This window comes from Takifugu flavidus, chromosome 19, assembly GCF_003711565.1.
Source record: "Takifugu flavidus isolate HTHZ2018 chromosome 19, ASM371156v2, whole genome shotgun sequence".
In the NCBI taxonomy this organism is placed as follows: Eukaryota; Metazoa; Chordata; class Actinopteri; order Tetraodontiformes; family Tetraodontidae; genus Takifugu; species Takifugu flavidus.
This window is the reverse complement of record NC_079538.1, coordinates 9934397-9956968: the sequence shown is the minus strand read 5'-3', so window position 1 is coordinate 9956968 and position 22572 is coordinate 9934397. Positions and strand designations below refer to the sequence as shown.

The 22572-nt window shown below is 46.6% G+C and overlaps 1 protein-coding gene across 6 annotated transcripts in view; it reads left to right on the top strand.

Moving 5' to 3' along the window:
* The window catches only part of LOC130515852 (uncharacterized), a 68551-nt gene extending 47432 nt beyond the window's left edge, over positions 1-21119 (top strand). The window contains exons 1-3 of one of the 6 annotated variants that reach the window (XR_008947283.1): positions 12510-12769; positions 16916-17017; positions 17761-19289. Coding sequence is in view for 3 of the 6 variants with exons in the window: in XM_057016391.1 (XP_056872371.1) it covers positions 16916-17017; positions 17108-17247 (242 nt within the window). In the remaining 3 variants the exon portion in view is untranslated. Of the gene's footprint in view, positions 1-12509; positions 12770-16915; positions 17018-17107; positions 17697-17760; positions 19290-19507 lie in introns of those variants that run through there. The other 5 variants (XR_008947282.1, XR_008947281.1, XM_057016392.1 and 2 more) reach the window with 5 other exon arrangements.
* Positions 21120-22572: the final 1453 nt, after the last annotated feature.

Genomic DNA, 22572 nt, shown 5'->3' with positions numbered 1-22572 from the left:
AATCCAGGAGAACTGCAAACACATCCAGACCCATTCTTCCCGGCTCTCCTCCATTATTTCTTTTGCGTCCCTCCGTCTCGCTTTCTCCCCCCGTCTCTCTCTTTCCCTCAGCTCCCCACTGACAGCTGGATTACCGTGTATCAATGCGGAGCCAGAAAGCGGCTGCCAGACAGACTCATGTTTTGTCTCATCCCTGGCTCCTGCGCCGTGATGAGGGCCAACAGCGTGTGACTACGGGAACAAGAGGAAGCAAAGGGAGGCAAAAATGACAGGTTTGCATTCACAAGCGGCCCTCTATGCATTCACGGCCATCTGCATAAATGCCTTTGACTGAAACGTTTTTCGGTTGCAGGTGGATATTTACGAGTAATTTAAAGCCATGTCGCCGCACGTGTAAACATCCGTCCTTGTCTCGGCGGAGGAGATGGCTGGGCCCTCGTGCGATTGCGGGTTTGGAGGTTATAAATGATTATTGCCGCAGACGCCACGGTGAAATTGCACCGCGATGAGGAAGATTCTCACTGGCTCGCAGGCTGCATATTGGATTTTCCAAAAAGTCAATAAAGGGCTTGATCATTAAAGTGAATAAATATTCTCTCGCCTTAAAGCTATTTCGAGATTTTCCGTTTCCTGGAGCTCGACTGTGGCCCTTTTATTATTTACAGCATTGTGCTGACACCCGTACTCTGAGTGCATGTAGTGTCTCATATGAAACTGAAAAGAGGAGCAAGAAGAAAAAGCTGCCAATAATCCAGAGACAGCTCTATTAAAATGGATTACCTCCCCCAACCCCCCGCCCTCGCTCTTCTACTGCCTTCCTGAAAATATTGTATGAGATTTCTGTCAGGGCTCCTGCAATGGATTGCCTTTTTGTATATCTGTTTCCCAGAAGAGCAGCAAACGTTATTCTGGAGCTGCTGAAAAAACGTGAGAGTGAGAGAAAAGACGTGCTGAGAAGGTAAAAAAGAAAAAAAGTATGGCGAGGGAATATCCTGAATCGCAGTGATTACCTGCTGACCACATGACGGACTGGATCAGCAGCTGAAGTGGGACATTTAAAAGACGCACTGTCTCAGCGGTACGATTAAAGTCTCCAATAATATAGTTGTTGGATGGTCGTACGGGAGGTAAAGCTCCAGCTCCGTGGAGGAGGCAGAGGGTGTTTCAGTGGACGGAGTTTTGGCTCCACTTCCAGGATACTCCACAGAATGGAGTTCCCATAGAGTTCCCATGAGAATCAGCCGATCTGGGGCCACATGGCCGAGGCCAGGTTGGCTACAGGGATTTACGATGTTTCTACCGAACTAGAGACAAAACAACAAGGTGGGTCGGACGTTTGCTGAGCCGGATCCAGCCAGTTTGGAGATCTAGGCAAGCACAACAACTCCCCTAAACTTCCTCGTTGTCCACGGTGATACCTGGCTACAAACGTCTTTATTGTTCACTTGTTGAAATGACGGAACACAAATTAGCCATTTCTCAATGCGAAGTCGTGCTCTCATCAACTTCTGGACTGCTTTGACCATCGCTGTTGTTGCTGGCAAAGACGAGGTGCATTGTGGGAAAGCTCGCTGTCCCAAGTCCACACGAGTCATGTCCGATACATATTGGGTGGAGCAATACTTGGCAACTCGAGAACTAGGACCAGTAGTTGCTTGATGCTGTTTACCAGGATGACCATATCGAAAAACAGGGGGGGCTTGAACCGGCGTTCCCTCCACTCGCCCTTAGTAACCTTCTGTGTCGCCGTAACTAAATGGCCCTCACACATTTACTTATAAAGCTGAATCACCACCAGCAAAGTAAAAGAACGGAGAACAGTTCAGGGATCAGCTGACGGGGTGAGGAAATGAGAACCAGGAGTTTTTCTGAGAATCTCCATCCCTGAAGTGACACCTTTGTCCCAGCGGAGGTTTCTGGCTCCCCCTCCAAAAAGGTGATACATCAGGGGAGTGTTGCCCACTGAATTGTCCCCCAGTCGCTGGCTCGGGCCGACAGCGCCCCCACCGCGTCTCCTCGCACATTCTTTCTGGTTATTTACAGCGCCGCGTGTAGACAGGTGGTGGCGGTGGTGGTGGTGGGGGGGGGGGGTGATTTGTATTCATCTGGACCTACACCGTACGTGACAATGTGGAGGGAAAGGAGGAGTGAGCGGATAAGATTGTGTGTTCGGGATATATATCTCGAGGTGCGTGTCCAGGTGTGTACGTCCCAGGGACTATTTGTTTGTGCGTGGCGCGGCTCGCTTCTGCACCCGAGTTAATTAGGTTATTTATGAGGGAGGCGAGAGGAGGCAAATGAAGACTTCGAATTGTTACTTATCCTGACAGAGCAGGATAGCAGAGATTAACTACGCTGGTCTCGGCTCTTGTGAGATTGATGGCTGCTGAGCTACGGGAAGACAGACTCAACCGTTCTGTGTACATCCGGCCAAAATGGCCCACTTCCCACGCGTCACCTTGTCTCGAAGTCGTTTAACGCCGTTGTGGGGAGATCAGGACGCTTTTGGGAGTCTAATGTGCTGAAATCCTGACACAGTGCCAATGCTGTCTCCTAATTTCACCAGAATTTGATTATTTGCAGAGCTAATATCCAAATAAATTGAGTTTTCAGGTAAAGGAGCACAAACGTTGCTGCAGTAGTCGCTCAGCTTCCTGAATATTTTCCTCTTAATGTACATTTCCGTGCACTCTTTGGCTCTGGCACAGGAAAATCAGCCTTCACTGGCGATTTTAGCTTCTTAAGACCCTCAACATGAACACAAGCTTTGATTTATGTTTAAACAGCACCAGTAAATTGTGAGATTTATTTTTAATGTTCTGAAGTAACATTTTTATATTTTTACTCATTTACTCATATTTCTACTCATATTTTTACTCATTTTTTACTCATATTTTTACTCATTTACTCAGTTTTTTTATTCATATTTTTACTCATTTACTCATTTGACTCAAATGTCAAAACTCATTTCACTTTCCAGTCACAGATTCAGCTACATGGATCCGATCGATACGAAACACAAATTATCTCTGCAGTCTCTCCCGGAACCTTGCTGAGGTGGTGGTTGGGGAGGGGGAGCTCTCCCCCACATGTTTGACAGAGTGTGTGAAGGAAAGGCCACCGCTGACCAAGCAAGGATGATTATTAGCATCAATGTGTTTAAAAAGACCTATAAGGGGGATTAAAGGTCTATGTCACATGTTCCGTAAATGAAAATGCAACATTTATTACAAAGTGTAGCTCCAAGTCATGTTTCAGGTGAACAGTGGTGCAGCTGATACACTTTAACCATCCTTAATCGTTCCTGGGAAGTTGACCCTCCCCATCCCGCCTGTTCCTCGTCCCTTCCTGCAGTGAGGAGACTTCCTGTTGACTTCGGTGGGGGGGAAACAGATTTTCAACTCAGGCAGTGAAGAAAAAAAAATCGTTGTCCAATTAAAGTCTGTTTAAATCCAGAAATCACAGCCATCCATTATGGTTGTCATGTGAGGTGTGTGTGTGTGTGTGTGTGTGTGTGTGTGTGTGTGTGTGTGTGAGGGGGACCGCACGGGACCGAGGACACCAGTCCAGGCAGGACTGATGGAGGGAAACTGAGAAAACAAGCAAACAAATAAAGAAAACCAGCTGGGGAGGAAGGTGGACTAATAGGTTGTGTGTGGATTGGGGGGGGGGGGGGGGTAGCCAACAGCAGAGCAGCTTTTGTGGTTTCAGGGAGTTTGGTTTGTTTCCAGTTTCTGGTTTCTGTGGGATGTCGAGTTTCCTGTTGAATACCTAAACCAGACTTAAACCAGAGTGTTTTGTATTTCTAGCATTTTAATATGTTTTTTTCCCATTTGAACATGATATTTTTTGACATTGTGGGGGAAGGGGGGGCTGTAATTTACAGCCTGCTGCGCTTTTGTCACGTTTCCATTCGTAATCAATTCTGTTCCAGATTAAATGGAATCCTCTGAGGCTTCTGTGCTTCCACCCTGTGTTTTAAGGGGAAATTTACAGAGCGGGCTCAATATTAATGTTGCAGACAAAGAGGGGAGAAGCAACCTCTGCATGATTGCAATCGAAGCATCCGGAGAAACATGAAAATAACCGGAAAAAATAGACAAATGAATATGCTTCAGCCTTTGTTTTCCTCCAAATCCTGGTCTTTGCTTGAAGTAAGGTCCTGAGCTGTTTCTACCTGAACGGAGGCCATGCTGTGTGACATGTAGCGTCTCCTGCTGTTAAATGTGTGATGCAGGCAGCAAAGATATGATGCTCTTGGGGAACGGCAGCGTCCCAGTGGCCCAGTATTAATGATCCAATAATCTCTCCCCTTGTTTTAGCAATTAATATCACTGAAACACAGATCCTTTGTTTCCCCAGCCATCTTAATCAACTTTAGGACCATTTTATAAGCACATCCTCGGTCCTTTACAAACGTGGCACAGACTAATACCTGTCCTTGAAAGTAGTGTTGCGGGAAGTTCATTACGTTCGCTCTCTCCTCCTGTTCCTGTTCTCTCCTCTTCCCCTCCTCAGGCAGGTAACAGGAGCATTTCTGCATTAAAACCTGCTTCATTATCAAGCACCAAGCTCAATGGCGAGTTTAGATCATTATTTCTACCAATTATTTATTAATTTTTCCGGGCCTTTGAGCAAAGTCCAATCAATCAATTCTGTTGGCACTCGAATTAACTGGCTAAGCTAGCAGTGCCACAGGTATTTCAGAAGTTCTGTGAATTCTCTGTGGTTTAAGGTCGCCCATTGAGGTAGGAAAGGGTCTTTTGTTGGCTCTGGAGCCGTGCGAGTGTCAAGTATAATCAGCCGGAGCTTTCAGTGCTTATAACAGCCTGAATAACAGCCAGGACACTCAAGTGCTTATTTACTTGCACAATAGTGAAATACTTCTTACAGTAGACGTTGAAGGCTGATTGCTAAGAATTGTGTCCTGTTGTATTCTCAAGGTCACATGCTGGGCAATGACATGCAAAACATACACTTCTTAAACAAGCTAATGGTTAAAATCTATTTCCCCGCTTTCATACATAGTGTGTGCTTGTTCAGCTGGAACCATCCAAGGCTGGTAGAACTGACAGTAATGAGCACATCAATAAAATACCTGAGGTCCGCCACCTCAGCCCTCCTGTCCTGGCCTCCTGATGAATCCAAGCCTCCGAAGATGCTTGCTTCTGGCCCAATTTATGGCTGTAATATGGCTCCTACGGGTTCCAGCCGATACTGCTGAGCGAGTGCTTTAAAAGCCCGCGTGTGAATGGAGATGTAAAGACACGTGCGGTTCCAATCCCAGGGTTCCAATGAAGACGGATTTCATTGCACCCGCCGGAAAAATCTGTGAACAGGACGTCTTAGTGGCAACACGGGGTTATAACTTTCAGAGATCATTAAGGAAATGGTTTTACATGCTGGGAAATGCTCTCATCAGCCTCTTCCTCAAAGCTTGGGTAAAAATATTTAGAGCGCTACAGACGATGTGAAGGTGGCTGTTATGAGCTGTCTTTGTGGTATTTCTTTGCTATGCATTTGCCTCTTTTGGGGCGTTAAAGAGCTCATTTATTTCACCTTTTTTCAATTTGTGTCTTTCTTGGGTATCTATCAGACACCTACACGATGTAAACTCATGCACTCGTGGGATAATCAGCATACAAATAACCGAGGGGAACGGCACTTTTATTCCCGGTAATGGCAACAGAAAAGCAAAAATCAAGTCTCTATCAGGCAGCGCTGCCATTTAAAGTGGTTTGTACGGACATGAGTCTGCAAAAAAGTGACGTCTCACTGTCCAACGTCATTCTTGCATGTAAATCCAGGAGCACCTGACACAGTATGAAAATGATTATGCCAGAATTAACTATCAGGTCCATTTGCTACAGTTAAACTAAAATCTGAGCCATATTTTTAAATGCACCATCTTTTTTTACTGCTCAGTATAGTTTTGTGTCCGTTTCGGACTCTAACGCATAACATTTTCTGCGGGAGGTGAACTTTAGCATCAGCCGCCATCGCGCTAAATCATCCTCCACATAAGAGGTCACCTGCCTGTGGCTGACGGGCCACATGTCGCCACATTTCCTTTCTCCTGATCCCTGAACCTGACCCCTGAAACAGTGTCATTCAGCAGTGGAAAGGTAAAAAGAAAATATGTTTAACAGGGGGAAACCTGGAGCAGGACCAGGCTCATTTCACTGGTAAAATCCTCACGTTTCACCCGTCACCCTCAGAGTTCCTGGCGCACACTTTAAACCCTGTTTCTACCCAGGTGGATCACACACCTGATGCATCCCCTAAACTTCTTTGTCAGGGGGTCAGGTGCAGCCTCGGTTATCAGCGTTGGTCTTCGATGCAAATGAGAACTTTATCTTCTCCCGTTTGTCTCCCTTTAATAATGACACCAATTAAGGATTCACGTCAGCGAGGTGTCTCTGCCATTGTTATCGCCACTCAATAAACATGGCCTCTTTCCTCTCATCCCTGCTGCTTTATTAGCAAACAAAACACGGCGTTGCATCCTGGCACACAGGAAAAGGCATGAATCAGTGGCAGAGAGCGCTTGGCTCTTCAATTGAAAAGCATATTAAACCTCCTACGGAGACAACAGAGCAACACAATACGCAATATATGCTAACAAACACAGGGATCACACAGGGCATGAACGAAGGTGAAGATACACGTGATGCCGGCACAAAGATTTCATACACCAACATCATCCTCTCTCCCTCAGCAGGATTTATGGTGCAGTTGGAGAGGAGCAGGTGGGGCTGAAGAGATCGCTGTGAGAGGGAGCAACTGATGAAGCCTTCAGCCGCTCCTTTAGCTCCGGACTAAAGGAGCATCCTGGTCTTCAAAAGCTTTCAGGGGGTGTTATGACAGCAATAATGGGCAGAAATTGACTAATCTCTTCTGATTCTAGAGGTCAGACCGAAGCGACCTTCAAACCATCTGAACGCTCCTCTTCAGGTCGAGAATTGGGGGGGGGGGGTTGGGTGGCTGAACACCGCCAGCAAGTCTTTTATCATCTCACCTCTGTCCCCCCTCACTCCGTGTAAACTGGGAATTCTTTCCACGCTTCATTAGCTCGACCACCGACTCTCCATTTAAATCTATTACTTTACGAAGCTCAGCCATACACTCTGCTGATGATGTTCTCAAAACCCCATTTAAGATTTCATTGCCACGAAAATGAGCTCTGCTGTAATTCATGAGTAATAATGACGTTTGGACCGCTGATGCTACACTTTTGTGCCTCTTTTCAATTTGCAGGCTGTTTCAGTGGGTAAACTCGATAGCGGCGCTCCACAGAACGCTACCAGGAAGGATGATTCCTCACGTGGTGACACCGGTGCCTAAAGAGGACTGAGAGCTCATCACAATATGCTGGGAGATGCTCTTATGAAGCAGCCCAGGCTCACAGAGATAAGCTGGACACAGATGATGGGTGGGGGAGTAACACTTGCAAGAGACATTGGCAGAAGCATTTATTTGCCCTCATAAACCCGTAGTTTCCCGTCACCTTTACTTCTTAACAAGCTCCGTCCATCCAAATTCCATTTGGCCACAATCAGACGTGGTGATTTCTCTCCCTCCAGGCTAAATCATCCCTCGTATATCATCATTTCCTTGAGCCCAAGCAGACGCTCTGAGCAAAATGAGGTTGGGAAGGGTGCATCAAATTAATCTAAATAATTGCTCGTAGCTTGTTTGAGCGTGGATATCGGACAGTGTAATGAAGTTGCAGCCTCCCCCATGATGAGGCTGGCCGGTGGGCCCCGTTCATGTGTCGTAAGCATAATTAAGTGGTAACAGCTGAGGAGAGCAGGGATGCCATGACAGCGTGCCCCCCGACCTCAGCGCTCATAAATCATAAACTCTGTGTTGTTGCCCTAATCGTGATTATAAATATCGCCATCAGAGCAGAGTTGGTGAATTATTCATGATGCTCTAATAGAGGTATTTAAAGATATTTTACGTGTATTTACTTGTATAATGTGCACACTTAACCAAGCAGCTCTTGGGAGGTGTGCAGAGCAGCATTAGCAGACGCTAACAGAAAGAGCAGTACAGGTTATGATATGATGCCAAGCAGAGGGGGAGGATGGGGGGGGGGGATGGATGGAGATGGATGGATGGATGGATGGATGGATGGATGGATGGATGGATGGATGGATGGAAGGGTGGGGGGGTGGATGGATGGATGGATGGATGGATGGATGGATGGATGGATGGATGGATGGGTGGATGGATGGATGGATGGATGGATGGGTGATGGATGGGTGTGTGTGGGTGGATGGATGATGGGTGGAGGGTGGATGGATGGATGGATGGATGGGTGGGGGGTGGATGGATGGATGGATGGATGGATGGGTGGGTGGATGGATGGATGGATGGATGGATGGATGGATGGGTGGATGGATGGATGGATGGATGGGGGGGTGGATGGACGGACGGACGGACGGACGGACGGACGGACGGACGGACGGACGGACGGACGGACGGACGGACGGGTGGGTGGGTGGATGGATGGATGGATGGATGGATGGATGGATGGATGGATGGATGGATGGATGGATGGATGGGTGGATGGATGGATGGATGGATGGATGGATGGATGGATGGATGGATGGATCGGTGGGTGGATGGATGGATGATGGATGGATGGATGGATGGATGGAGCCATCTTTGAGGAAGATGATGGCCAGTGTTTCCCTGTGGATTTAGGGCAACAGTAGTAGCAGCGGCATGAGAAATGTTGGGATTTGATCTCTGACCTTTGTGTTCTGCCTGCACTGTTTACCACATCAGTCACAACAACCTGGATCACAGCTCTTCACCCAGCCTGGAGTCTCTTATTGGGAGTTGGATGTTTGCAGCTGGGAGGAAGGAAGCCTTCCCCTTCAGGTCAGATCCCGACCGTGGCCTCTGCAGAGGTTCCGCGTCGTCCGTCACGCCCCCGGCGGCTTTGAAGCGGTGACTGATACGCGTGACGGCGAGGATCAGAGGGACGCAGAGCGGGACGTTTTCCTTCAAATTGCTTTTATGAGGGAGACTTTGAACCTCTGTGAACATTTTGTCACCCGCTCTGTTATTCTCTGGCATATTTATGAAACCACTGAAATTAAAGACAGCTCCTTATGCTTTAGCATCAATCCACGCTTATTTCCTCTATTTTAGTACTTTTGCTGCAGGCTTTGCTGTTATCAAGTCAAGATCTAACAGAACTAACCTGCTAAGTGACCCCGCGCCTCGTTACCTCCATATTCTGGCCAACCCATTCCGACCATATTACTTTTTTACCTTCTGTTCCTGAATCAGGTGAAAGGAGCCAAAACGTGCCAAGGCTTCTTCCACAGCAGGGCACATTAATATGGAACCTTCTCCTCCGAACGAGGTCAGCGCAACCACGGAAAACGAGAACTGGGTTCAGTAAAAAAAAAAACGCCCCTTTGTTCCCAGCTCTGGGCACGGGGGGGCGCAGTGGCCATTCTTCCAGGGAGATAGAAACGCACTGGGTGTTACTGTGATTTACTGTGACGGCCGTGCCCCCGTGCAACATTCGTTTAGAGCGTGCTTGGTCCATTTGTATTTATTAACGTGTGCACGGGGCGGCGGAGCACAGGCCAGTCGCTCCTGATGAACACAGAAATGTGCTCATTTCCCACCCAGGTGGGCTCAGACGGCGCCTTCCTCTAAAGGCGACCGTGCTGGGAGATGGCCACCGTTCATCACGTTCAGGGGAAAAGGAGTGTGAACAAGACAGAGAAATCCCTGAAGCGCGGGATTTTAGACCTAATAATTTCACGAGAGGCTGAGCACTGTGAAATTTACGCCAGACGGGAGGGGGGGAGGGGGGGTGAGCCCTCTTACCCAACATCAGCTGGCTGGTATGTCTGCTTTAACTACAGTTTCTGTGGAAACATGCCGCCGGGTCAGGCACACAATCACGCTGCTGTTCCCTCCATTCCGACCCATCTGGTTAACGCGGCACCATGCTAACACAATCAGCGGATCTTGGCGCTGGATTCTGGTGCAACGACAGTCGCAGAGGAACGTCCTACCTAACCGACAGGATTCTGTAAGAGCCATAGAGCAGAACTGAGGTGTGTAAAAATGACGTGCAATTTATGTTTGCAATTTGTATTTGTTTGATGCATGGTACATGTTATTGTGTAATTCATAATGATTGTTGACGTGAAGTTTTAGATGACGCTCCCTGAAATTGATTTAAGAGAGCATGCGCAGCGGCATTTCAGGTAGAGCTGCATTAGGTACGGGAGCACAACGTTTTCTTCCCGAGTTTGTAATCTTTTGGAATTCATATAAAGACTCTTAAAAATGGAATTACATCTCATGTCATGCGAGTGAAGAATTACTGTGTTCGCAGCTTAAAAATGGTACGGTAAGTGAAGATGGAGTGCCATTACAGATTCATTTGGAAACGATGCTGCTCCCCTTGGGTCAGGATTCAGCTCGACACGATCCAATTTTCACCTATTCGCAGAGAGGTTTGGAAGTTTTAGAACGTCTTTGGGAGTGAGCCTTGCAGCAGAACCTCTACAGCCTTGTGTACTTCTCAAGTATGTACTAGAGTCCACATGACTACTTGATAAAATTGGTACATACTGTCAAGTACTTGTAGCATACTTGACAGTATGGCACTTGGAATTTGAGTGCTTTAGTGGCAACGGATGAAGACTCACAAGTTGGTGAGGACACGAATGGAAGTCCGTATGAGAGCGGGCTGGTCTTGTAACTGGGGGGGGGGGACAACAGGTAGTCACAGTGCACGTTTTAATGCCACAACTAGGTGTTTACAACTCACCCAAACGGCAACTTAAAGCAAAAATGTGAAATGGAAACGACTCGAGGGGTAACATGATCAGAAAAGTGTCGTCGGTGTGGACAGAACTTTAAAGTCAAGGTTGGAGGAGGTTTATTCCTGTAGTAGAATCCATCTAAGATCCTTTAGTGGCACTTCTGTGTCTGAGCGCAGTCACGCTCACGATGACAAGGCAAAATTGTTTTCTACGCATAAAACGATCGATTTTTCTGGTATTTCTTATCTTCTTGGTCCGAGTGTTTGTTTTTTCATTTTCATTTTTTTTTACATCCACAGATTTGGAACATCTGCTCGGCTCTATGTTCCCCGAGCTCTGTTGGCCTCCCTCGGCATTCCCATCTCTCACGGCGCCAGGCTGTGTCCGCGCATCAGAACCGTCTGTTACGCAGGTTCATGAGATCGAGTGCGTGTCTGTCATCCCCCAACTCGCTCCTTCACGCTGACTGGCCGCCTGTCTCCCTGCGATACCGCAGTCAGCGTAAAACAGCCTGACACGGGGCAAAGCTGTCTGCCTCACAGAGAGCGGAGCACGCGGGGGCCGCATTCAGGGGCCAAATTTGCTCTAAGTTGATTCCTCCGTGAGACGGTCAGGCGGGCGGAGTTTGTCTCCTCGGTCTGATTCCGCTGCCGGTCATGCAACAGCTGCTGCAGATAAAAGAGACGCCCACTTAGAAACAGGCGCCACCGTCACGGCGGCCACGAGTGTGACCCCGCAAACGTGACGAGGTCATCACATCCGATACAGGCAGAGCCGCTCGGCAGCGAGACGGAGACGAGGACAGCATGTTCTCCGAAACAGGCCGGAGGTCTGGGAGGGCTTCATGCATGTCCTCACCGGCGGAGACGCTGGGCTACTCGCAGTGACACTGAGACACTAATTACGGCTTCACCCTCCTGCTCCGCCTCGGTTTGACTCCTCTCCACCTCGCCGCTGCCATTTCCACCTGTGACATTTTGACAATCTCTCTTAAAGCTCTTGTTCCCTCCAACTTGAACTATTTTTTTCCTCACTTATGGCCGTGTCGCTTGAACTCAGCCCTATGCAGCCATTAGTTATTCTAGGAACATTTCTATTCGGTTTAAGGTCACAATGTCTTACTCTGTCTCTACTTTCCGATGTTTTAATAAGCTTGCTCTGGATAAATATTCTATGTTACTCACTACATAGACAAAGAAGCGCCCCCTGGTGGTGGAGAAGGTCAAAAAGACTGTAATCTGTCCAAGAAAGATCCCATTTTGTCGAATCTATTATTTATTTAATGCAACAGCAAGGACAGCAGAGCCTGTATGGGGAAGGAAAGGGGGCTCCATTTATATGTGCTGCTGATCGGACAGACATGGGTGTACGGTGCAGCCTGACAGAGGGACAGAAATTGCACTGTAATAACAGAAGCACTACAGATAAAAGAGATGTTGTTCTAATGTTCAGCCACAGCCCCCTCCCCCACCTCACTTCCAAAAGGCACTATGTTGAAACCAAGGCTTTGATGGTTAAGTGAGGATTCAACCTACATCTCTACAGGTTGGTGGAAGGCTTGAAAAAGGTTATAGACACAGAGAGGAGGTGCTGTGGCCTAATAAAAGGGTTTTGGTCTGCAGACACACAGGGTGACACACAGGGTGGCTTCCTGTTGCTGCACCAGGTTGGCGCTCATCCGGCTGCTGTGAAGGAGCCTTGGCAGCAGCCGGCGCACCTGAGGAATAAACATGACAGACGCTGATAGACCCTGACACAGCCTGATAAGCACTTTCCCACAATCCGCCAGTGCTGTCCACAGCGCTGCATCCTTATCGCTCCTTGCACCAGCACGGGCCCGCCCCTCTCTGCCCCGTCGCCGCCATCACGGCTAACGCGCCACCGGGGCCAAGCTGAGCTCCTCGACGGTGACGAACGTCACCCGCCGTCAAATTACACTTGACTGCTGCGATTAGTCACCGGTAAGCAGAATATTTTATTGACATCCTCGGGCTTGATGGAGCACCGCCTCCAGATGCAAGTGTTATGATTTTCCACAAAGCAGGATCCCGCGGATGGGGGGGATGAGTGATGTGGGATATTACACCAGTTACACGCGGAATGGCCTGTAAAATGATGTGTGGGCTGGGAATAATGAGATGCACAAGCTTGTTGTGCTGCTGGGTGATCGTCTGAGGGGAGGCTGATACTGAAAAGATGTGGCAGAAATATTAGATATAATAGCTGTGCTGTCATTTTTAAAATAGATACAGCAGAGGTGGAAATCAATGTATGGGATCTACTTTATCTTTGCAAGCTCTTTCATGTCCATTTTCTCTCATGAGTGTTTTATTTGGGAGGGGGATCATCAGCAGTTACCAGAACAACCCCGTCAGTGGTTGGCTCTTCACTCTGCTCTCAACATCTTTGCAATAATAAAAAAAAACAAAAAACATTTGGAGTCTTATGAGCTTGCTGTAGTTCATGTTTGAGACACCAGAAAAACACTCTGCCCCTTAAAAAGTGGCTATTGGGGGCAAAGAAGGTGACCGGAACCAACTGACTCTGGCCACTAGGGGGCGCTAGCACAGAAAATGTTTTACAAGATGAGATCAATCTGCCACAAACAATTTATTTGATAACCCTCTACGGCAACAAAGGTCAGTGGTTAATAATTCTTAATGAGCACAGGCCAAACTTAGACTCCACAGCAGCTCATAAAGCTCACTGTCAGTCAGAGGAGCTCATTAAAATGCTTATAATTTCTATTGACCCACCACCATTGATCGCGTACGCTCCTAATCAATGCTAACCTGCAGCTGACTGATCCTTATCACTTTCAATTTTGCCAGACACAGATTGCTGATACCCTGTGAAACATGTGGACTCTGCATCCCCTTAACTGGGATCAGATCCTCTGGTGGGTGGACAGCTGGGAATCAATGAGGGCCCAGCGGTGGGGTCATCCCGCCTGCAGGCCGGACTGGCAGCAGTTCTGCTGCGATGGTCAGAACTCTCTATTTCTATCCTTCTGCTTCAAACAAAGCTTCCTGAAACTGAGAAACATCTCGAGTTTTAATCAAAGGAACATGGCTGACAAAGACTGGATAGTACCGGCCCTTCTGCTTGGAAATGTAGGTCTACGTAACCGTTTTTTCCACAAAAGGAGACAATAACTCCTGGACTTGCAGCATAAAAAGCTCTAGGAATCTTACCTGTTCACTCAGCTGCCTCTCAGAACATGAAGGCATTTGCCCACACAAGGCGGGAAAGATGGAACACTTAGCAAAAAGGTTTAAATGAAATTCCCTGCAGATGGAACAAAGGACTACAGCACGCTCGGTAGTCTGCAAATGCAGCTTTAAGTGTGCCGCCAAAACAAAGCACGGACGCTCAGCACCATAGTATTTACTGTGGGTTTTTATTGTGGACGGAGATAAAATGTACAGTTCTCTTTTTTTAAATATAGATGACTCAAATGTCAAGGAAAAATAGGCTGAACCCCGCTGCACACTCCACTATTTCCCTCAAGAGGAAAATGTCCCTTTCTGCAATGATGGCACAAGGACTGCGTGTCATGTATAATGCAAGTCATTTGCTGACATACAGGGATGTGGTGGGTAGCAGAGGCATAATGGACCGGGTGGAAGTGGGGTTAATTTAGGGGGGAAAAAAGCCAAGGAAGCTGGAAAGCCTGGCCCCTGCACCTCCATCTGAGCCCGGCGGGTGAGAGGCTGTTAGAGCTCTGTGTGATCCTCTCTGGCAGTATCATTCATACATTCATCCTCGGCAAATAGAGCTGCATCTGTCGCATTGTCACTGTGGCTGAATTACCTCCACATATTCCAAATGGAGAGGGGGGAAATGGAAAAGAAAACACGCTCTCGCCTGCCCATTACCGTGAACCCCAGTTGCGGATGTGTTGTCATGGTAACCAGCAGTCATTTTTAAAACACACCTGGAGCGAGGTCACGCTTTTTTTAAGCAGAGCAGAAGTGACAGTCTCACCTGTCCTGTAATGGACAGGCAGGCCACAGGGGGCGCCACCAACCCAAACTCTTGAAATAAAGAAGTCTTCAGATTCGCACCATAAATTCTGAAGGGCGATGCAGAAAAGAGGGCAACATCCCTGCAAGATTGTGTTTAACGATGTAACTTGAAATTGTTTGACATTTACTCATTGAAACTGCCTGATAACATGAACAAAATGCCATTTTCTCAACTGTAAACGAGTGATTAAGGAGAAGGTTAAAGACTAGTTTGGCAGAGGAAATGCTATGTTATTACTAAATGTCAGGTCGAAGCTGCTCCTAAAAGGACGGCGAAGCCGGTAGCATTAAAGCTAACATCACCAGCTACTGTTCATTAAGGACACAGCTAACGTCTGTCAGGGGCCTCTTGATCGGGACGTCCTAGCGACGCCTTTACTCCAGGTACCACTTTTTGGGCCATCAGTGAGTGGCAGCTGTTCCTTGTGCAACTGTTCATTGTATCGAGCGATGTTGCGGAATACAAAACCACACGACATTCCCGCCTGCCACATAGGCGTCGGCTTTAATCTGCGCCTCATCGTGGAAATGTTTATGATGTCTAGACCGTCCCTTTGCTTTGCACGCTCAAAGGTTAAACCCAAACCTGCGTACAAAAAGGAGCGGCGGCGGCGGTTATGGGTGCATATTTTCGTATTGCATAAAAGGTTACGGCTTGTCTGGTGTCTAGAAGGCATAAAAATCTGAATAGGGGCGTAATCGGAGCCTTAACTTGGGTGAACATATGTCGTACAGCTGCGTGACTGTAACGGTGGGTTACAGCCCGGGAAGGTAAAGGATATGATGTGATTGGCCATCCCTGACCTGGCCTAGAAATGAATTACAGCGGTGGCAGAACATCACATTCCGTTAGCCCGAGGACAACTGAAAGACCGGCGTCCTCCGTGACGCCATTTCTCCTCCAACTGTTAAATGCCACTGTTTGATCTTTTCCATTTATGAGGGTTTTTTATCCTCCCCCCTCCCCTCCCCCCCTCTCTCCCCAGGCTGCCTCTGAGCATCACGCTTTCCCGGGCTACTTACGTGACGCCAGTCAAACGCAAATTACATGGCAGGAACAATAAAGCGCGTCGGTTTAAACCCGTCCGCCGTTCCAGTAGCTCCTCTGATCATCTCCTCTAAGAAAAGTCGGAGTTCTCAAGTTCATCATTCCTCATTCCCGACCTGTCATGCGTGTGCAGAGGCTTGCGTGACACCCGCAGGATCTGTCCGCCATGATGGACTCCAACCCTGAGTATGATGAAAATCCATTTATTTCCTGCTTACGCTGGTCCATTACTTTGGAATAAACCGAAATTAATTCAGCCGTGAATAAGAGGAAGCGAGCTGATCTGCATATATTTACTTTCCTGCGGTCTTTGCGGGTCTTCAGCTGGATCCCGGGGAGGATTTACTTCTGTGTGGCTGAGGGATTCGGGGTGATCTCCTGGCCCAAGCCTCTTCTGTGTGTGCTCAGTGTAAAAAGAAATCAATCAAAGTTGAAGACAAAGAAAACATGCCCAAGGTCAACCATCACAGAAGAGCACGAGCGTATCTGAGGCCCACCCTCCCACTTTTGGACCTTCTGTGCCATCATTGCCATTTCATCTTGGACAAAAATAACTTTCTGCACACGTTGATTTCAACGCTACGTCTCTGCACACCCACAGAGACCCTTTTGTACTGAAGTGGCAACACGTCGCCATTAAACCACCCTGGATGATGACTAATATCTTTGTTTCACCCCGTTTGTGTCAAATATCACCTTTGAAGACGCCCGCATGGTCTCTTGATCTGACACGCTCCTCTTCCGCCACCGGCGCAGCGGCAGACTCGGTGGGGCGCGCTGAGAAGATCAGATTTATCTGTGTGAACAGCCTCTGTGTTGGCTCTTTGATTTGTCTTTTTGTTTGGTGAAGGCTCTTGTCCCGCTGCGCCTGCCCTACCCTTGTTTCTCTGTGCTCCAGCTGTATTCCACCACTTCAAATGGCATGGCGTATTTAATTAGATATGCCTGAGCTGACAGCCTGATTGAGGCTGCATCTCTCTCACTCTCCTTCTATCTCTTTAGTGTTGTTTTTTTTTCATCTGTGACTCCAGTGCTGCTCCTCAGAGACCAATGCATCGCCTCCTGTCTCCTCACCTTGCCTCCTCATCCGTGCCTCCTCTACTTTCTGCTGCGGTGCAACACTGCCCCCTCAGGTGAGTTGGGGTTCTGCATTGGCGTTTTTTTTTCCTCCTGTGAGTAAGTAACTAAATCGTATCAATTGATCATTTTATTCCAATTTATAGTGAGGGAATCTGTAAACTGTGGATTCACAAAACCATTTAATTTGACGGGATCCAACGCAAATGAGGGACGACTGCAAGATGTGCACATTTGTGAAATTTTGCACGACGCCAAACCTGCTGAATCCGATCTTTCCATTTAATTATTTGGCGAGCAGCACATATTCTTAATAAATTTCTGTGCTTGTATCACTTCAGCTGTGAAATTACACCGCCAATAAGTGGCAGGAGCATAGATCTTCTGTTTTTGAGTATTTCACAGGAAGACTTTTGCCCATTAATATTCAGGCTGATATCAATAAAAGGCAACCTTTGTCCTTCACTGTCGGATCATTTGCTTGCTGCTCGTAAACATTGCGGAGACGGGAAGAATATAATGTCGGCTCTGCATAAGAAGCCTCTAATTGCTCCCCTGGAGGAAAAGTCTGTATATTTTGACCAGGAAGACAAGGTGAATGTTAAAAAGGTCAAATTTGGTTGGATTTTTAAATGAATAATCTTTTAGGAATGCCCCAGTGTGTTCAGTTCTATAAGAAAAAACTATGATTAAATGCTAGTGGTCCCCTTTCAGAGGATACTGAAGTAAAATGCCCACTTGTGTGCATGCCTTGGTCTGTTTTTAATGGAAACACAATGATGCAATGCTGTCTCCGCAGGTAACGTGATAAAATGCCCTCCTCTTCAGTGGACAGTGCATAATCTGGCAACATGTAAGGCCCCTTTCTAGCAGCAACAAATGGTGGCGTTAAAAAAAAGCTGCATTTCCAGCTGAAAGGGCAGGATGAAGCACCATTTACGGCGTGTTTTCGGAAGCAAAACTGTGAAGTATGTGATTAAATGCCCTTTTCGGTAGATAGAGTGACACTCAGGGTCCCTTTCCATCAAATAACATACCCCAAAGTGCCGTCTAGAGAGTGGTTCCGGTGGAAAAAGTGTGTTAAAGTGCTGAGATAAAAGTACCCCGTGGCGAGTGCATTTCCAGTAGATTACACATGATGAAGTGGCTTCTTTAGATAACGTTACAGTGGATAAAACAAAATAAAGAGTCACCTCGTCTATAAAACTGGACCAGCAGTCGTTGGACGGGGACAGGGAGACACCCTGGATGGGTCACCACTGCTGTTACACACACACACACACACACACACACACACACACACACACACACACACACACACCTGGAGGTGATCCAGTCCACCCAGTGTGCGTGTTTTGGAACCAGGATCAGTCACGTGTGTGTCCAGAGAGCAGGTGTGACTGATGACAGGAATCATGGCCGCGTTCCACTAGAACGCCACAGAACTCCACAATGCAGCGGGAGCGAGGTGGAAGGCAGCCACGGCCGGTGTTATTAATCACACTTCAGTGTGTTTGTGCCGCGGCTTCTCGCCCAGGAGTGATTTCACATGCAGATGTGTCCTTTTTTTAAAGCATTTTTAATGCTATTAACACAGAAAACTGGTGGGGTTGGTGTTTGCTGGAGCCATCTGAAGATAAAACTGTTGTTTCTGTTGCATTTTGGGGGTTCGGATCTGGAATAATTGAGCGAGTCAAGAGAACAAACTGGAAAATGTGAAACTATCATCTATATTATAACGCTGTAAAGATTTATGCTCTTTTTTCCCCGCCTCTGCCTTTTTAGTTCTAAATAAATATGATGCTTTTCTTGCCTTTACAGGCATTTCTTTTTTCATTAATATCTCTTTGTTCCTTCTCTTTCCAAATGCTTCGCTTTCTCTATTCCCTTTTATTTGCCGTCACTGGAAATTGAGTGCGTTTGCTCTCAGCATTTTCTGCAGAAAGCGTCTCCGGCTCTTAGAGCTGCAGGCAGGTAAACCCTGTAGAATCGTTTCAGGAACATCTAGAAATCACTGGAATTCTCTTTAATCTTGAAGATGGATGTGAGGCCTCGGCAGCTCCTGGCAGCCACTCTGACCACTCAGACTTCTGGGTCCTGAACAACCACGAGTGCTCCTGCCACAACTGTTATGTTGACTGATAAATCCATACGGGTTTATTAAGCTTTGATTGAGCTTTAAAGTCTTGAGGATCCATTTGTGCCTCATTTGAATCAAAAGCAGAATGATTTATCACCTTTTGTTGCAGTGTCCCTAACTTTGACTAAGAATAATAAGATAAGAATTCTAAAGTATAAATAAACAAATATATCCCCATCAGTAATAAACAGTAAATGCGTATTTTACATCTACATCATATTTACAATATCATTAATCAGCTTAATTATTGCCCAGTTATTGTACATGAAGTAAAAATGTCCCAGGATCAATCAAATGACTTCAAATGATTCTCGGAATTCTAGATTATATATGATTTACTGTGACGCTCTGTGGTGCAACGAGGTGGGATGACTCTGTTAGTAAATGTGCTTCTATCACTGTGAAGGAGATCATGGAGAAGGTGGGAGGTGTTGTCCAGTATCGTCTTCATTCTGGACCACATCCTCCTCTCTGATGCTACGGTTAGAGAATCCAGACTCCTAAAATATCCTCAGCATTGTCCAGCAGATGATGAAGGGCCTCAGCCGCCTCAAGAGAGACAGCCTCCTCCGCCTCCTCCTCCTCCTCCTCCGCCTCCTTCTATATCCACCACCATTTCCTTTCACTGCCGATGATTCTGCTCAAACCCAGTGACAAAGTTGTCCACCACAGTTGTCCCTCTGGTCTGCCAGTCACATAATCCAGCATCCAGGACACACTGCTCACTGGCTTGTCCAGGTGGGCGTAGACATGATTAAGCAGGCAGATGACTCCAGGGTCCTCAGGATCTGGGACGCCAGTGACACAAGTCTGTAGTCCCACTGGGACAGGAACGAACGTCTTCTGGAGCCTCATTCTCAAGCTGAGGATGCAGTGAAGAACCCTACATGAGATGAAAGATATTGAACAAGTGGCATCAGTGTTGTACTGATCTTTGAGGCTCCTGTCGAAGAGGACAAAGGAGGGTTCTGAGCAGCTATAACAAGAGTCACTGAGGTCAAGATGGAGGCAAAAAACAAATGTCCAGCTGATGTTTTGCTCCCCGAGAGTGCAAATAATCCATGAAAACGATGGCTGAAAAGTAGCACCAAGGCTACCGAGACGCTTGTGCAGCTGTGAAAGCTTCGGCGGCTGAGACGATGTCCTGGAGACATCAGAAAGTCGAAGAGAAAGTAAATCTGAAGACGTGGGATGGTAGCAGAGGTTAGCTGGAGGAAGATTCTGGGAACTATTCAAAATGTAGTATTTTAAACATCAGTCTGGAGATTTTTAAGGACAGTAAACACACCACGTGACCTCGAACGCACCATCTCCACCGTGAGTCACGGTACTGTGCAGTTGCTCCTCTGCAGCAGGTCAGAGACGCTTTAGAACATGTAGAAAATAAAACAAATGTTGGCAAATAAAGATGTGGGGGAGAATCGTCATTCTGCAAGAACCAGGATGAGACAACATCTAAGGAAAAGTGGAAACTAACAAGATGAAAATAAATCTGACTGTTCACTCAGATTCCATCATCTTGGTCTCATATATGTTAATTTATTGCTCTGTATTCGAGTTACAAGACATATATGTCAGAGTCTCCCACATTATTGGATTGGTTCACGTCAAATTTGCTGTAATCACTGAAATGTCTCGACTTATTCATGTACAGAAATTCATTTCTGATTCCCAGCAGAGCCGAGAAGCTTTATTAAAGCTCAGTGAAGCAGCAGTGGGAAATATCCACCAGAACCAAATTTAAGTTCTGTCGTCACCTGAAAGTACTTTCAGAAGCCTTTTTATGTAACACTTCTGGCTGAAATCTTTTCTACAAGAAAGCATCAGAATTTTGCAGGAGCCTTTAATGGCTCATGTTTGTTTCTGGTCGTAAGGTCTGGAAAATCCACAAAGACGCATAGAGTGATGATGTTAAATTTAAAAAAAAAACTCTCAGTATATTTTTCTGACAAACTGTAAATGAGAAGCTTGTGAATCACTTATCAAACATACCGATGGAATAAATGTGGAATTGGAAATGAGATTTCTCTATAAACGGCATTGTGGGCATTAGCATGTTGCTAAGCCATGTTTCTACAGCAGCCTGGACTCTTACTCATGATCACATGTGGTACTTAAGAAGATAATTGGCCTCCCTTTTGCAGAAAGAAATGTGTTTTTAATCTCAGTTCCAGCTCCCAAACATCTGGAATGGGAATCCTTGTAGGTGCAGTCATGTAATCGTAAAAGGGGGACATTGGGGGACGGGGTTTAGGTTTTACGGTCTTTATTCTCACAGTTAAATGCTGCCGTATCTCCCACACTGGAACCAGTGCTGTAATGTTGATGGGAAAATCCATCGGAGCCACTCTGGGTGCAAGAAACTGTGATAAACTGTACGAGTCTAGATTTTACAACCTGGCCCCTAAATGTCAATTTACAATGACAGCTATAACATTGAACATGTATTTAATGCTCACCCTGGCAACACCGCCCCACCGCTCCTGCCTTTATAAGGGTTATTGTCCTCTGACACACACACACACACACACACACACACACACACACACACACACCACACACACACACACACACACACACACACACACACACACAAACTAGAGCTACATCTCATCGTTAACTGGTCTGGCCAGAGAACGGCATGAAGCTCCTCCATGAAAGACATCCCTTTCTTTTCCTGTGTGACCTGCTGAGCGGCGTGCTCGGAAACTCTGAACTAAGTCTGGAAAGCAACACAAAAATGAATCCACTAGTGAAGAAGAGAGGGGAACTGATCTGAACATGAAAGAAAACACCTTCCTGCTGCCGGCTGGAGTCAGCTGATGCAACTGGGAGCGCCAGTGTTCAGTCCCCCCGTGCTCCCACCTTCAGCAGCCTTTTAACTTAGAGACATCCAAAGGAAAGGTCCTCCTGCCACTTTACATTTTTATAGACATTTGATTTTCCTTTCCCACGTTTTAAAAGCTGCCATGTTCTGTCATGATACATTAGCTCCACCTTAATCTGCCGCAGATAGACGAGTATTATTTAAGGAACTTGATTAAAGAGGACCTGAATCAAATATGAGTTACTATAGCAAGCATGATATACTGTGAAGTGCAACCTCTTAAAAGGTGACCATTTAAATAAATTGAATGACCGAAGTGTGCACATGACTCCAAACCTCTGGAGGTGGATGTGATTTAGGGGGGGATTGAATTTGGAAAAAAATTCAATTTTTAACAAGTTTCAGTAAGCCTCAAATAAATAGCATGCTGCTGCCATCTAGTGCCCGGGAGAAATTGTGTCATAAACGCATTGAATTTACTCTCAAAGGTTTTCTTTTTCGATATTTAAAGCCTTTTTCATGTCACTAAATAATCTCATGGACATTTACTGAATACTCCTGACTAATAGCAACAAAGGTTTCCCCCCTTAAATATTTGGCGCATCAATATTTTAGGAGTTCTTAGCAGAACAAAGATGGTTAGT